Here is a 16,262-nt window from a genome sequence, read left to right on the forward strand (position 1 = left end):
TCAGCTTTAACCAAGCCGCCCACCGTGAGTCTGGCCCCACTCACCCGCGCTCTCCTGCCCACCTGAACCTGCTCCTGGAGGAGGGAGCAGATCTGCTGGAAGGTGGGTCTGCGCGTCGGCTCCAGGGCCCAGCAGGCCTGCATGATGCTGTATCTGAGACGGGAGAGGAAGAAGCAGCTCGTGGGCCTGGGAGTCATCACGTACATGTGCAGACACGTACGTGTACACACACACACTCACTCACTCCTGCCTGGCAGAGGTCCTGAAACTGAGTCAGAAGTGAGCTTAGCACAAGACAGTGCGAAGTCCTTGGTGCGCTTTATCTAATCTTTCCGGTAACCCTGGGAAAGGGGGCTTTTGTCAGAATGGGCCTGAAAGTTGAGAAAAAAAGCTCGAGGATGCTACTTTGCCCAAGCTCTTGGCACAAAGGGGCACCCTTGCTGCCTGCAGGTAGGTTTAAGTGGCTGCTTGGTGGTGGTACTGAAGTGGATGAGGAGCTGGTTAGTGGGCTGTTTGCATCCACCTTGGCAGGGAGCGCCTGGGCGGCATAGGGAGCAGTTGTGGGGAGACAGTGGCTGGAGAAAGACGCAGTGGGCGAGACCGGCCAGCAGGCCTGCAGAAGGGCTGTGGTGAGGGCAGGGAGCCAGCTGTCGGGAGGCGGTTAGAGACTGCAGTGGCTAGTGGCTGTGTTGAGCAAGAGGCTGGCAGCCAGGACAGAAGAAAAGAGAAGAGCCGCCTTGGGCTCATAATGGCAGTCCGAATTAAACATTCATCATCTGTCTTGGGGTCAGGCCCGTTAAGATCCCTCTTTGAGAATGTCCTCCATGGCTACCTGGAAAACCCATGGAAACCCTGAACTTGCTGAAAGGGGTCCGCATTGGTCCACTGTGGGCGGGAGGAGACCTGTCCTAGAACACTGGACTGGAAAGACGGGCCACACCCCCTTCCGTCCACTTCCTCCAAACCCTGGGGTGCTTCGCTTACATGTTCTCTGGGGCAAACGCGGGCTGAGCCATTTGGTATCCATCCTTCACCAGCTTATAGAACTTGCTGTTCACCAGGATGCCAGGGTAGGGGTTGAGCCCTGCAAAAGGCAAGATCACGGAAAAGACGCTCAGCACCCGCCGTCCCCTACATCTTGGCAGGGCTGGGTGGCAGGTCCCAGCTGGACGTGGTAGTCAAACAGCAGCTCCCCTTAACAAGCGCTTACTACGGGCCAGGTGCTGCAAAAGGTGTCCTGCTTATTATAGACTTCTAGGATGTAGAAAGCCTTCGCCCAGGTCTCATTACACCCGCAGAATTGCAGCACAGGCTTTGGTCGGTGGAGGAGCACACTGACGGGCCGAGCCTGAGTACTTGTCTTAGTGCCCCAGAGATGGGCGCTGGGTCTTCAGGGACATGCACATTTCAGACAAGGGGAAACGACACTCAAGGAAGCAGCAACTGTCCAAGCAGACAGGCGAGAAAAAGCCTGGACCTGGAGTGAGTGCTGTCGGGGTGGAAGGGCTCAGCCTACGTTGGGAGCCACAGTACTTGGTTTTAAGATGCTTCCCCGACCCCTGCGCCCTCAGCAGCCCTTGCTCTGCACTGACCTCCAAGCCTCCTGGGCCAGCATCCCCCAGGAGGTACAGGTGCTATGGGTCACCAAGCACCAGCCAGCCCCACGCTGAGCCTGACCGGGCCAGCAGCTTACCGAGTGAGAAGATCTCCCAGAGCAGGATGCCATAGGACCACACGTCACTCTGAATGGTGTAGACGCAGTCAAAGATGCTCTCTGGCGCCATCCACTTCACGGGCAGGCGAGCCTGGCACAGCAGACCCCGGTCACCTTGGGCCCAGGGTCGCCACCCCTCCCCAGCCTTCCCAGCACTCACGTTGCCCTTAACGATGTAGTTGGAGTCATTCATGATGTCCCGAGCCAGACCGAAGTCCCCAATCTTGGCCACGTGGCCGCTGGTCAGCAGCACGTTTCTGGCCGCCACGTCCCGATGGATGCACTGGGAAGGCACTGAGGGTCAGTCCTGGCCCCCCAGGGTGCAGGGGCAGCAGCCAGGGCCGCAGAGGGCTTGGCGGATGAGGCAGTGGCCGTCATATTTGCTCCTGTACCCTGGCTCCAGTACCATGACCCAAGTTGGAGAAAATGTCATGTGGTCAGACAGGCAGTGTTGAGAAACCGCCGTGACTGGCCCTCTGGCTGAGAGCAGCAGGAGCCGCCTCAGAAGCTGGGTGGTCTGGAGCTGCTAACAGGACAAGCGGCTGCCACCCTCAGGGCTGGCCCTCCCCTAAGTATCTGCGCACACCGTAACCCTATCTTACCCTCATGCCATCCTACGATTGCATGTCTTTATAGGTGTAGAAACCTGGGCTCGGAGAGGTTCGGCAGTTGCTCAAAGCCACACAGCAAGTGGCAGAGCCAGTCTGTGCTGTGAGGAGCATGGCCCCCTTCACAAACTCCATTCTCTCTCCCGTGTCCTCACCCATCTAGCCTCACGGGTTCAGCTGCCCCCACCCCCCTGGGTGACCACAGAGAGGGACCCATTTTCTGAGACTTACATTCTTGGAAGCAAGAAAGGCCATGCCTTGGGCCACCTGGCTCGAGAAGTGGAGCAGGTCACGCAGCTCCAGTGGCCGCCCGTCCTCCTTGTCCAGGTCTAGGGCGGGTAGAGGCATTAGGATGGCCCCGCTGACCTCCCTGCCCTGCATTGACCCCAGCAACCCCTTTCCTCTCCCTCAGCCCCGGCACCTCCTCACACCTTGTTCAGAGAATGAGTCATTTGACGAAGAAGTGGACACAGGTCTCATCTCCACGTAGGTGTCCACACCCTGGCTGGAGAAGCCGCTGTCCCTGCATAGGAGAGGGGCCCATTATTTCTGCTGCCCAGCTCAGGCCTCGCCCAGCCACTCAGCAGAGAGGAAGGGCCCTGAGTCAACTTGGACTTCAGTTTCTGACCCACTCTCTCAAGTGATCAGCGACCTCTGCCTGGCCGTCCAGTAAGGAAGCTTACAGCTTGTTGCGTCTTTGTCAGCTCTGCCTGTTAGAAGGTCCTCCACTGTTCCTGATGCTAGTCTGGCCCCGGGCTGTCCCTCCTCCTGGTCCTTGCTCTGCCCTCAAGAAGTGTCTCCCTCTTTCCTGGAATGCCCAGCAAGGATTTGATCTTACGCCAGGGCCCCTTCTGTTGAGTCCACTTGTCTGCACTGTGTCTCTCCCTTCTGGCTTCACCCTGAAGCTCCAGATACACACTTAGCAGTTTTCTCTAGGCAATTCTGGTGTGCAGCCAGAGTGGACGCCTGATCTAGAGCTTCTTAAACTAATGCATGTGTGTGTGAATCACCTGGAGAATCTTATTTGAACGCAGGTTCAGACTCTGCAAGTCTGGAGGGGCCTTAGATTGTACATTCCTAACAGCTCTCAGAAGACCATGAGCTTGTGCTCTGGGTAGCTGTTAAGATTGGGTAGCTTCTAATATTTCAACCAGATAGGAGCCTGGACCTCTCACCTCCTGCCCCCTGCTGTGATAGAGATGTGCACCGTGATGACGTCCTTACTCTAGTGTTCCCAGAAAAACAATCCAGTGTTTTATTTATGGTCTGACCATCGAAAAACTATTCTCTCCTGTGGTCTAGAAACTATACTTCTATTAATGTAGCCTGGGATCCCATTAGCAGGATTGGTCCACATGCCACTTGCTCTTGAAATCGTGAAAATGGAAGCTAACACTTGACTTCTGTTCTCATTTCAAGTTGATCTGGCCTGAGTTCCCAGCCTGCTGAGGCCCAGCATGAGCCACCCTCTCCAAAGGGTGTCAGAAACTCCGAAGAGGAAGCAGATCCTGCCAGCCTGCGTGCTCGAGGTCACTGGATAGAGTGGCATGGTCTCCTTCCCCTTCTCCCAGGCTGGGTAGCTGACAGTGGTAAAATAGCTCAGTGTATACCCTCTCCTGATCCTGCTGCAGCTCCCAGCAGCCTGGCCCAGAGGCCTCACAGGCCCTGAGTCCAAGGCATGCAGGAGAGCGGCGTGGCTTAGGTGAGCACTGGACGAGGTGGCAGCAGCAGGGCCCAACCAGGCTCCGCCTCTGCCCCTGACTCATGTGTGACACAAAATGCCACTTCCTCTCTGTGGTTCCCCATGTGGCTCTGTCCCCCTCCCTCTGGGTGGCTTCCAGAAATCACAGCATTTCAGAGTGAGAGAGCAGAGACTCAGAGGCTCAGCCTGGATGGCTTCTTGGGGAAACAGGCCCAAGTGGACCAAGGACCTGGCCACAGCTATGCTGTGATACTTTGTGTTGGATGATGCCTTCTCATCCAACAAGGAACAGACTCTATCCCGCTTCCCCATGGCTACTCAAAATTGGGATGGGTGCTATGGGAGAAATAGGGCCATTATCCCCAAGACTTGCCCGTCTCTAGTTAGGGCCCTAAATAGATCTTATATGCACGATAAAATGATTCATTAACACCTGACTCCACCAGACTGTGAGCTGCCTATCTCTGCCCGCTATCCTCCCGGAACATAGTAGGGGATCAAATATTCCTTGGACAATAGGAATAAGTAGGAGACAAACTAAAGTGCCCACATAATACTGGCGGCTACTCCCCATAGCACGGGCGGGAAGGTGAAGCCCACACAGCCACCCAACCCTGAGCTGACTTTGGGAATAGACACAGGGCCCCACCTCCCAGTCCGGGCCTTTGCCAGGATACTACCTGCGGATGTATTTCTTTTCCAAGTGGATGTTCTTGTAGCCGGTGCCTGCCTCGGGATCCTGGCCTGGACTCAGGCTGGGTCCCAGCATGGCCTCAGCCTTCCTTCGCAGAAAGTTGAGCAGGTCACCATAGCAACAATACTCCGTGATGACAAGGACAGGGCCTAGAGCAGCCACAAGAGTGGGGTCAGTGCACCCTTAATCCACCACCCCACCTGGACAAGAATGTGGGGAAAGGGCAATAAGAACCTGGGCTGTGACTCTGTCACAGGTTCTTATCCTGCTTGTCTGTAAGCAGCCCTCCATGCTTTCTGGGCCTCAGTGACCACATCTGTCTAGAGCAGAGGGCCCTCCAAAAAACTAGCTGAAGAATTCTTTCTTCAAAGGAAAACTAAGGCAGTTCCATATAAGTCACAGTTGCTATAGGAGAAGAGAATGGGGTGGGCTGAATCCCCATGGGTCCTGGGACACTTCTATGGGCCCTGCAGTGAGTGCCCAGCCTCTTTGAGTCGGGGCTTAAAGTTAGGTTTGAAGGGCCTCACTCCAGACCCACAGCATCAGACTCTCTGGAGTGGGGCCCAGAGATCTGCATTCTTTGCTCCTTTTCCAGGTGACTCTGATGTCCCCACATGTCTGAGAGCCACTGGCCAGAGCTCCCAGAACTGCCTGTCATCCACAAGCAGCTTCTGACCAGTCCAGGCGTCTGGCCTAGGAATTCAAGGGGTGCCCAGACAGGGATCCTACCTTCACTTTGTGGGGATGGGAAGGGGAAGATGGATGGCGTGAGGCCCTGGGGCCCTCAGACACTCCAGATCATGGCCCCGCCATGCCTGCCAGGGCCCCTCACCTCCGTGGGTACAGGCTCCCAGGAGGTTGACTATGTTCTCGTGCTGGCCCAGGTGGCTCATGATCTTCAGCTCTGACATGAGGGCTTCCTTCTCGTCAGCGTGCGCCGTGGCTGGGAGGTGGGGCCACAGAGAAAGGGCAGGACGTGGAGGGCCACACACAGGAGACACGGAGCAAAGCAGGGGGCACCCGGAGCACCCACGGTAATCAGAAGCCGAAAGAGGCAGAGTCAATGGCATACAGATGAGAGTTGGGGGAGAGAGAAGAGGTGGCGTGTCACTGAACTGGTTTGGGCCAAGCTGGGGCCCAGCCAGAGCCCAGGGCGGCCTCTCATCCCAGCCCCTTTGGGCTTCAGTCAGAAGCCCTTCCACACCCAGGATAAGAGAGAGCCTGGAGCTCACAAAGGAAACAGAGCGGCTTCACGCCCGATCCCAGGCTCTGACAGGCCGAAAATGCGGGCGATGCCCCGTGACCACAGGACAGACCGTCCCGGTGGTGTCCGCCGCCTCCTACCCGCTCCCCCACCCCCGAGCCCTCCTGCACTCACACTTCAGCATCTTCACAGCCACCTTCAGGACAGCATCTTCCTTGCCCAGACCAAAAGCCGTGGCCTCTACCACCTTCCCAAAGGCTCCGGCTCCGAGGGTCTTACCTGGCACACACACACGCACAGCCTTCTCAGGTCCTGGGGTGCCAGACGGGCCTCCCTCTAAGGGCCCGCAGGCTCCCCGCCACCCACTCCGGCCCTGTGACAGGAGGGCGTGGGGGGTGCAGAGACCCCGGCTCACCAAACTGCAGGTTGTTCCGGGGGAACTCCCACTTCTCATTGTAGGGCAGCTGGGTGGGGTCGATGAAGGTGTAGCTGTTGCCTTCATAGCTCTCGATGATCTTCCAGCGCACCTGGTACTTGGGCTTCTGTAGGGGGCGGGGAAGGGGAAGAGGAAGGGGAGGAAGGTCAGCCGGGCCTGCCAGGTGGGTCTGGGACATCATCCCGACCCAGGAGGACAGGGGCTGGGCGGTCCCACCGCACAGCGCAAGGAGGTGGGTGTGTGGCCCGCAATTTGGCGACAGGGGCCATGCCACCCCACACCTATGGTACCAAGAGCCCAGTCCTTGTCTGGCTTGGCCTTACCAAGGGACCATCCATTCGCCAGGCCTCAGTTTCCCTAGCTGTATATTGGAAGATTTAGGACCATGTCTGAGGGTCTTGACAGCTCTGATAATTTGGTAATTCCTGAGCTAGGAGGGAGGGTGAAACTATAGGTCCGTTCACACATCCACCCCCCCATCCAAGTATCAGCTATTTTATTTTCACTTGTGGTGAGATACATATAACGAAATTCACCAAGTCAACCATTTCTCAGTATACCGCTCGGTGGTGGTACGTACATTCACACTGTTGCGCAACGAATCTCCAGAACTCTTTCCATCTTGAAAAGCTGAAACTGCCTTCACTAAACAACAGCTCCCCATTCCCACCTTCCACTTATCTCGTGCATCTGACCGTCCCAGGTACCTGATTTAATTGGAATCATGCAGAATCTGTCCCTTTGTGACTGTCTCGTCTCACTCAGCATGACGTCTTCAAGGTTCACCTATGTGGTTGCCTATATCAACATTTCCTCCCCTTTTAAGGCTGGGTATTACTCCCATCTAAATATTTCACGGAGCACATATTTGTTTCAGGCATCAATGATTCAGAGTTGAACAAAACAGAGTTCCTGTCCCCTGGAGTTTGCATTCTAGTGGCTAAGACAGGCATTCCACTCAAATACATACATACATAGGACTACAAATACAAAGTGTAGAAAAAAATAGATTTTCAGATGGCTCGATGGAGACAATACAGCAGGGCGAGAGGACAGAGGGAGCTGGGGACATTGGAAGACAAGTCAGGGAGGGCCCCCAGGGAGGTGAGAGGGTGCCGGCCAGGGGAGCAGCGGGGGGACAGGGGTGTGGAGGTGAGAGGATGCCGGCCAGGGGAGCAGTGGGGGGACAGGGGTGTGGAGGTGCTAAGGCTCTGGAGAGGCTGAGGCACTGGAGGTGCCACGTGGCTGGAGGCGAGCGGGCACAGTTCTGAAGGCAGGAAAGTCTTGAGGGCAGCCAGTCACTGAGTGAATTCTCTCCGTGCCAGGAGAAACCTCCTAGGCTTGATGCAGATGAGTGATGCGTCAGACTTTACAAAGTTAAAGGACAGATGGAGAGAGACCCCGCACACACAACAGTGAGCAGCTGGCGCACCCACTCAGGCTCTCCATGCTGCTCCAACCAGCCGGCCGGTGGCAGAGCCTGAACTTCGGGGAAGTGGCTGCCGCTCTCGTTCCTGCCCAGGGTGGCAGCTGCATGGGGGCATGATGCCAGGGGGTGCCCACGAGAAGTGCTGATGGAAGACAGAGTTTAGGTGGAAAGTGGAAGCTGGGGTGGAGCGTTGGAGAACACCGAGGCCTCGGGTCAGCAGTCCAACTCTCTTTCCGGTCACTCGTGGGGCATGGAGGCCAGCTGGGCTGTGTTGTTTAGCAGCTGGGCTCCTCCATGGGGCACCCTCCTCGAGGTGGGGGGAGCTCAAGTGGGTGCTGGGAGGAGGGCGGCCTGTGACTGAAGCCTCCTAGGTAGCCATCAGGAAGAACGTCCAGACGGTAGTTTGGAGGGAGAGATTGCAGTTAGACCTAAGGAAGAACTTCCAGGTTCTGATTCAGAACGAGAGACTACAGGCAAATGTCAGGACGGCCATGGTAGAGTTATAGCGGATAGTCTGAAATGGGACAGGAGGATTTCCTGAGTGTCAGAGGATTCAAGCCCTGCCTGTGGCTGCCTTTCCAACTCAAAGGACAGAAACAGCACCAGGAAGGATTCCTTTTCCTCTCCTGGCCACTTCCATCTCCAGCAGCCACTGCGGTGAAGCTATCTTTTCCTCCTTGCCACTTCTCCTTCCTCTGGCCCTGCAGCTGGGCCTGAGTCAGCCCCCTCCCCACTCCACCCCCAGCCGGGCAGAGGAGAGTGGGGAAGGGGAGGGCGATCAAGGCAAGCGAGGTTGTCTGGCTGGGACTTCAGCCTCTGAATCCCAGACCTGATTGCTGGAGGAAGACACCATTCTCTCCCGCCTGTCTCAGGCGCCCCCACCCCTCTTCTTGGAAGGCGGCCTCCAGTTCTGCCCAGCCTCTGCCACGCCTACACATGGCTCCTCCTGCGGAGCTCCTGGGAGCGCCTGCCCAGAGGGGTCTCTCCTCTGGGTGGCCTCGGAACAGAATGCTGGCAGTGCGTGCCTGCTGAGCACTTCCGGTGAGTGGGCGCTGGGCTCCACACTCAACGTGCGTCATCTCACTTATTCCTTGTAACGGGCCCCAGCCACTTCCCCTTGCCAACCGAGGTGGGCAAGGAATCATCAAAGTCCCTACAACTCCCCATGCAGGCCTGCTGTCTCAGTGGGAGGATGCTTTCTGTCTCGGGAAGGGGAAGATCTGAACAGTTCTCACCAGAAATCTTAGGGACCCTCCTGTGCATTCCCTTTATGCGCCTCATTCCCGAGAATTCCAGCCTCCCCACTGCCCCTCCCACCATCCGCTTTGCTCCTCCCTGTCACTGTCATCCTTTCTTCCGCACGTCCCTCCTGCTTCTAGCCTGCTGACTCCTGCCCTTTTCTCTTCCCCCTCAGCCCCCCTTGTGGTCTTTCTGGGGGCCAGAGAGGTGATGACTCAGCCCTGGGACAGAAGCAACCCTTCCCCCAATTGGGGCCACCCTCCCCTCAGGCCTGGCTAGTAAGGACAAGCCAGGCTGGCTCCCCAGGAAGGGGCGAGGCTCAGAACCCCAAGGGGCAAAGCAAAGACACTTGGGCTGTAAGCCCTCAGGCATGGCCATCACATCAGGGTTTGGCCATCTTGACCCCTGGGATGCCTTCCTTCTCTTGTTCTCGGGTGGGCTCAGGGGCCAGTTCAATCTCCTAAATGGGATAAGAGGTGCCTGGGAGTACACATTCCAAAAATGGTCCCTTGAAGAGAAGGTAGAGTGTCCCCAAACAACAACTGACCAAGGGGGCCGGGCAGTCCAAGGCAGAAAGGGCTGGAGGGGGAACTGGGCCCTTCTCTGGAATCTCGGCAGGGCTGGGGAGGCAGCTCAGTGGGGCACAGGGAGGCAGGTTTCAGCTCCATATAAGGAAGAACTTTGCAACAGAGCTGCTCAGAGAAGGAACGGGAGGCCCCGAGAGTGACTAAAGTCCTGTCCCCCTGGAGGTGGGCGAGCAGTGCCCGACAACCACTTTGGGCGTGTAGTCTAGGAGATGCCCAACCTCAGACAGCCCTCCAATCCCAAAATGCGTGAGCAAACTTCGGTTCCCCAGCCAACTTCCTCCTGGGCCCGGCGTGTTCAGCGTCCATTCTGAGCGCTGTCCAAGCCCAGGATCTTGCTGAGTGGCCTGCAGCCTGCAGCCTGCAGCCTGCAGCCTGCCAGTCAAGGTCGCATGGCCAGCGTCAGAGGTGGACCCAGATCCCTGAAGACTTGGCCTGGGGCCCCGAATTCTGGAGGCTGCGCTCAGCTGCGCCCTCATGCTGGGTGTTGATACATACCGAGCACCCTGTGCGCCTCTGGGCACCCTCAACATAGCATCCACCTCTGCTTACACTAAAACCCCCAAGGCAGGTGCGGGGAAGGAGAGGCAGCAAGGGGCTCACAGGTGCGCTATTCGTTTGTAACTCACTTCATTCTCTTGTTCACATCTCCTGAACCTTCAGGATGGGGTCCAGACATCCAATGTGCCCCTTCCAGGCATCAGTATTTCCAGTGCTCCCCGTGGTCTTCCCCACTCTGTGTACACTGCCCTCTCCCCAGAGACACCCTTGCCCTGAATCTCCTCTTCCCCTGGCTGCCTGCCCCCTCCTCCATGGCCAGTCTCACCCATGCCAGGCCACCTCCTCCAAGCAGACTCCCTTCCCTGCCAGCCAGAAACCATCCCTCCACTTCTGGCCTCCCGCAGCCTTCTGGCCTGGCCCTGTCAATGCCCAACCGTACCGGAAATGGTCTTTCATCTAGACAGGCAGAGCAGCTAAATGGTGGAGACCATGGGCTCTGGGGTAGGAAGCAACTAGCATTCTTGAGCAGGTCCTTCAACCTTGCTGAGCCCATTTCCTTATTGTAGAATGCTGACTGCTCTAGTCCCTGCCTCCTGATTGTCGTGAGGGTAAAATAAGATGGCTTCATGTTTTACAAAATGGTTTTGAAAATGACTGTTTCAAAACCAGCTTCTGCCACTAGCCAGCTGCAGACTAGGGCATCTGTCTCAACCTCTTGGAACCTCAGCTTCCAACTCTGTAAAATGGGGTTAGTGATACTGCTCACACACCATGGCTGCTGAGGGCAGTAAATGAGAGGATACAGGTAACACATGTCATAAAAATGCCCCTAAAATCACTGCTCAATCACTGATTGAGCCCTCAAAGTGACAGGCAGGGTACTAAACATCAAAGTGCAATTAACATCAGACTTGATTCATAATAATATTAAATAATGAAGAGGAGGGGCTTCCCAGGTGGTGCTAGCGGTAAAGAACTCGCCTGCCAGTGGAGGAGACATAAGAGACCTGGGTTGGATCCCTAGGTTGCGAAGATGCCCTGGAGGAGGGCATGGCAACCCGCTCCAGTCTTCTTGCCTGGAGAATCCCATGACAGAGGAGCCTGGCGGGCTATAGACCGTAGCATTGCAGAGTCAGATACAACGGAAGCAACTTAGCACGCACAGTGAAGAGGATGGGGACTTCCCTTGCGGTCCAGTGGATAAGAATCCACCTTCCAATGCAGGGGACGTGGGTTCGATCCCTAGATGGGGAACTAAGATCCCACACGCCGTGGAGCAACTAAGTGTGCATATGAAACTAGTAAGCCCACGCACCTCGACTAGAGGTGCATCCAAAGAGCTGGGGTGCCGCAGCTAAGACCCGAAACAGCCAAATATACATTTTTAAAAAATAATGAAGAGGATGATGATGGTCAGACCTTCCCTCCAATAACTCACCTGCCACCCGACAGAGACACAGGCCTGGCCCCTGGGGCCCCTCTTGTGCCCCTGGAAGCCCCAGCCGGGAGAGGATCCCCCCTCCGCCCTCTCCCCGACTCCCACGGCTGTCCTGGTAGCATCTTTCCTCTGTAATCCACGCCTTCACTTTCATGGTACCAGCCATTTCCTGCACTAGACAGTGAAGCCTACGAGAGCAGAACCCCAGAGGTTTGAGTCTTGATCACGCAGCCACTCACACTAGCATACAGCAGGCACCCACTAGAGAGCTCTCGTCGGTGAATGGCCGGCTGCCAGGTGAGTGGCTATACCGGGTGGACCCACGCAGCCTGGCGGTGCTGCCCCAGGGTCTGACTGCCCCCGCCCTGCCCAGGCTCACCTGCTTGTACTTGTAGAAGAGCAGCAGCAGCAGCAGCAGCAGCAAGGCCATGATGGACACGCAGGCCACCAGCACCGGTGTGAAGAGGGGCTCATCGAGGGGCTGCATGGAGGCTCCTGCACGAAGGGGCGGGCCAGGGGAGTAAGCCGGCCGAAGGGGCCTTTGAGACCCTGCACGCTACTGGAACAGGCCCGTGGCCTGGAGCGCAGTAGGTGCCCCCCAAATTCTTGTTGACTGAACAAGGTGTCCTCTCTGTAGGAAGCTTGCAGACCCTCCCCCAACCAGGGGCAAGGACCCACCTCCAGCCCTGCTCACGCCTAGCTCTAAACCCTGCCCAGACTCATAGCCTCTGCAGCCGGGTGAGCCCCTCCGATCACACAACCCACCCCCTGCCTGTGTAAGAAACCTCTGGGGCTCAGCCACGACTTGAACCCTCCCCCAGTGTGGAGGCTCATTACCTACACCTCTGGCCAACTTGGACGGAGAGACCTTCTAGAGGTTGGACTGAAATCTGCCTCCCCAGGAGGTCCCTGCAGCGTCCCCAAGTGCCCTCTGGGACCACACGGCCCTCTAAGAGTCTGAAAGCCAGGCTCATGGACCCAGGTCTCCTCTTCCCGCATCAGTAGCCCCAGTTCCCTTGATGTGTTGGGAAGGACCTAATTTCTACCCCCGGGCCAGGTCAGCAGCATGAACCTGAGGCTCAGCCTCACTTCCACCTCTTATGAGGCGTGAGAGCAAACCTGTGGCTACTCCCGAAGCCTCGGGTCCATCATGGCCCAGGAGGGAAGGCAAACTGTACTGAAGCGACTTCCTGGGGTTGGGCGAGTGCACTGAAATAATGTCTGCAAGGGGCTTAGCATGATGCCTGGCGCAGCGTAAGCCAAGATGTTGGCTTTCTTATTTGTAACATAGGCCCACCAGCTTGAGACACAGCCGCCAGGGTAGCGCATGTGAATTTGGGACTCCAAGGCAAGGGCACCAGGAGCCCCTTGGAGCCAGGAGGAGGCCCCAGTCTGTCCTCTCTGGGCCTGGCACACAGTGGGTGCCAAACCTGCTTTTCAGAGGCCTGAGGGTGCTGTGGCCCTGTACAGTCTTGGGCCACTCAGAATCAAAGAACTGACCCACATGCAGCCTCTGTGCAGTGCAGAGAGGGATGAGTCTTCCTCAGACGATGCTGCTGCGGCAGGTGCCGCCCACCCCCACCGCACAGCGGCCGCGGGTGGATAGGACTGTGTCTCTGATGGAAGGGAGTCTGGGAGGGATGGGAAAGGCCGGGGAGGCTGGCCCTGGGTTGGGGGCGGGGACTGTGTTCATTAGTCGCCTGTCCCCGTCACCAGACTCTAACCCCGGGGGAGGCCCTGCTCCCCTGTGAGTCTCAAATACACACCTGTGAACTAATGAGTCAGCTCAAGCGCAGCAGCAAGAGCAGAGGGGCCAGATTAGGCTGCCGCCGCTTCAGGCTGCTGTCTAGATCTCTGCTTCCCCTCTGCCCTTCTCCCCCTCCTACTTCCAGCCCTCTGGGTTCTAGACTGCCCATCTTGCCGCCTTTGGTCACGAGGGGCCTAGAGTCGCGCATGGAAAGCTAGACTCGGTACGGCTGGGATCCGCTCAGCGCTGAAACTCTGGCCCTTGGCTCCCAGGAGTGGGTGGGGGTAGTTCCCCAGGCACCCTCCTGTCACAGCCTGGAGCAGGGGTCCAAGGCTCACCTACAGAGATGGGCCCCAAGGCCCCGGAGGTGTTCCCCATGCTGTTCTGGGCCCTGCACTCGTACGTCCTGTTGTGTTCCAAGGTCCCAGGGGTCAGCAGGCTCTGGACGGTCACCTTGTGGAAGGGCTCCTGGCGCAGGATGTCAGGGTTCAGCTCCTCCAGGACCAGCACGTGGGTCTTATCACATCTGGGAAGCACAGAATGTGGTCAGAGCTTTGGGGTGCCCAGCCCCTGAGCCCAGGTGAGGAGGGAAGTCACTTACCTGTTGGTGTGGCTGCTGCACTGCACCCACGTCACATTGGGCTGGGGGTACCCTGAGGCTTCACAGAGCAGGGCTTTGGAGCCATTGATGAGGGTCCACATGACTTCTACCTCCGGGGGGTCTGAGGTAGAGAGGGCCTGAGTCTCCTCGCCTGACCGCCCATCCTGAGCCTTCTCTGCCCCAGCCCAACCTCCCCCAGCTCGTCTATCTCAGCCGCCCCAGGGACCTTCTGTCCCCAAGCCCTTCTACTCACATAGAAGGGTGAGTTCAAAGGTCAGGGTATCTTCGCCTCTGGCGTTTCTAGCCTGGAACGAGTAGAGGCCGGCCTCGGAGGGCTTCAGGCGAGGCAGGGTGAGCTTGGAGGTGTATCTGTGTGGGAGGAGCAGGCCATCTGGGGTGAGGACAGAGGGTTCCGACAACCACCTTAGAGCGGGTGGTTTTATTTTTGGTCAAGGGTCTGGGGCACGAAGGCCTTGGCTGAGCCAGGTACCCAGGCTGGGTCCACTGAGACATGGAAAAACCACCAACCCGATTTCCTTAATTGCCGCTCTCATCCGCAAAGCACTTTGGTTCTGAGGTTTAGTGGAGGCGGTGTCTGTACAGTGCCAATGCTGGGAGGCACCTCACAAGCCTCACTGAATGTATCTACTTTCACCACCATCATTGGGCTAAACAGTCCTCACTGAAAACACCAGTACCTGATCAGCTTCTATCCCCAAAGTGCCAGCCCTGCCAGGAGGGGCTTTGAAAGGGACGGGAGGCAGGATGCAGCCAGGGGGCTCCAGAGACCAGGGCTCCAGTCCTAGTATTGCCACTTCCCAGCTGTGGGACCTTAGGCAGGGATACTTAACCTTTCTGTTCCTTTGCTTCTTTTTCTGTGAGCGTGAGGGATCTGTATTCAGAGAGCCTGACTCATTGCAGACACTTGCCCCTTCACTGGAAAATATCTGCAGCCATTACTAGACTAAAACCCATGGTGTTTACTCAGCCAGTTCGTCGGCATAGAGAACCCCTCTACCTGTGTCAGTTCTTGAGATAACTAATGCCTGCTTCTTAAATGGAAGACTCTTCGCAGGAGTCCAAATCACCGTGAACACACCTACCACGTGGGCTCAGTTTGGTGCCCTGCGCTGAAAGGCCCCAGATTACCGAGTTCAAGGGCACCTCTCTGGTTCCTTTCCACAGTGTCCCTATTGCTGACAGACCCCTGAAACATATCCATGGATCAGCGCCCTACCAGGTGTCTGCAGACTCCAGTTCAGAACTTCTCCTTTAGACAAGAGGGAGCTAGAAATCCTGGCTGGCAAGGACAAGAAAGGAACTAGGAAGAAGACGACGAGGACAAGGGAACGTCTTTGTTGATTCTGTTGATCAACAAACAAGAATCCAGGAATCGAAGAGGTCTGGGCTTCCAGAGCTAGAAAGAGGACTCCGGAGAGTTTGGGAGTTGGAAGATGTCTGGGGATTACCCACCGCAGAGGTGGCAAACAGGTCTCCTCTCACGAGCCAATTCTGGTAGAAACATAGCCTGAAGACACTATTGAGAAGGACTCTGAGGCTGCGCTTAGACATTGCAGGAAACGGTTCAAAACTGAATTAGGGCTGCTCATCACAGCTGCGGGAGAAGTGATTGCACGTGATTCACGTTTTTGCTGCCTTTGATGGACCTGTTCTCTCTCATTCAAATGGTGGAGGAATAGACAGGATGTGGTATGTATATACAGTGGACTGTTACTTAGCCATAAAAGGGAATGAAGTTGGGTAATTTTTAGAGATGTGGCTGGACCTAGAGGCCGTCATAGAGAGTGAAGTTAGTCAAGAAGAGAAAAATTAGTATCGTATGTTAACACATATATGTGGAATCTGAAAAAATTGGTATAGATGGTCTTATTTATAAAGCAGAAATAGAGACAGACATAGAGAACAAACATGGATATCCATGGGGGAAAAGGGAGGTGGGGTGAACTGGGAGATTGGGGTTGGCATATATACGTTACTGATACTATGTATAAAATAGGTAATTAATGAGAGCTACTGTGCGGCACAGGGAACTCTGCTCACTGCTCTGCAGTCATGACCTGAATGGGAAAGAAGTCCAGAAAACAGGGGATATGTGTATACATACAGATGATTCGCTTTGCTGCCCATAGAACCTAACACCACACTGTAAAGCAGCTATGGATGGAGTGTGCGCATGCTCAGCGGTGTCTGGCTCTGTGACCCCAGGGACTGTAGCCCGCCAGGCTCCTCTGCCCATAGGATTTTCCAGGTGCGAATACTGGAGTGGGTTGCTGTTTCCTTACTCCAGGAAAAATTTTAGAAATAGAACAGGGTAGAGAAATGATTATTTTCACACTTGTTATCA

General features: G+C 56.2%; 1 protein-coding gene across 2 annotated transcripts in view; it reads right to left on the reverse strand.

The window, feature by feature from the left end:
• CSF1R (colony stimulating factor 1 receptor) overlaps positions 1-16,262 on the reverse strand; it is a 31,489-nt gene that overhangs the window by 956 nt on the left and 14,271 nt on the right. The window contains exons 7-20 of one of the 2 annotated variants that reach the window (XM_027970397.2): positions 14,151-14,266; positions 13,898-14,018; positions 13,635-13,822; positions 11,929-12,044; positions 6,338-6,464; positions 6,097-6,201; positions 5,551-5,661; positions 4,705-4,867; positions 2,754-2,845; positions 2,554-2,651; positions 1,875-1,997; positions 1,694-1,805; positions 985-1,084; positions 63-153 (exon numbers count right to left, since the gene is read on the reverse strand). In XM_027970397.2, coding sequence (XP_027826198.2) covers positions 63-153; positions 985-1,084; positions 1,694-1,805; positions 1,875-1,997; positions 2,554-2,651; positions 2,754-2,845; positions 4,705-4,867; positions 5,551-5,661; positions 6,097-6,201; positions 6,338-6,464; positions 11,929-12,044; positions 13,635-13,822; positions 13,898-14,018; positions 14,151-14,266 — 1,663 coding nt within the window. Of the gene's footprint in view, positions 1-44; positions 154-984; positions 1,085-1,693; positions 1,806-1,874; positions 1,998-2,553; positions 2,652-2,753; positions 2,846-4,704; positions 4,868-5,550; positions 5,662-6,096; positions 6,202-6,337; positions 6,465-11,928; positions 12,045-13,634; positions 13,823-13,897; positions 14,019-14,150; positions 14,267-16,262 lie in introns of both variants that reach the window. The other variant, XM_027970396.2, reaches the window with a different exon arrangement.

The sequence above is a fragment of the Ovis aries genome, chromosome 5 (genome assembly GCF_016772045.2).
Source record: "Ovis aries strain OAR_USU_Benz2616 breed Rambouillet chromosome 5, ARS-UI_Ramb_v3.0, whole genome shotgun sequence".
Lineage (NCBI taxonomy): Eukaryota > Metazoa > Chordata > Mammalia > Artiodactyla > Bovidae > Ovis > Ovis aries.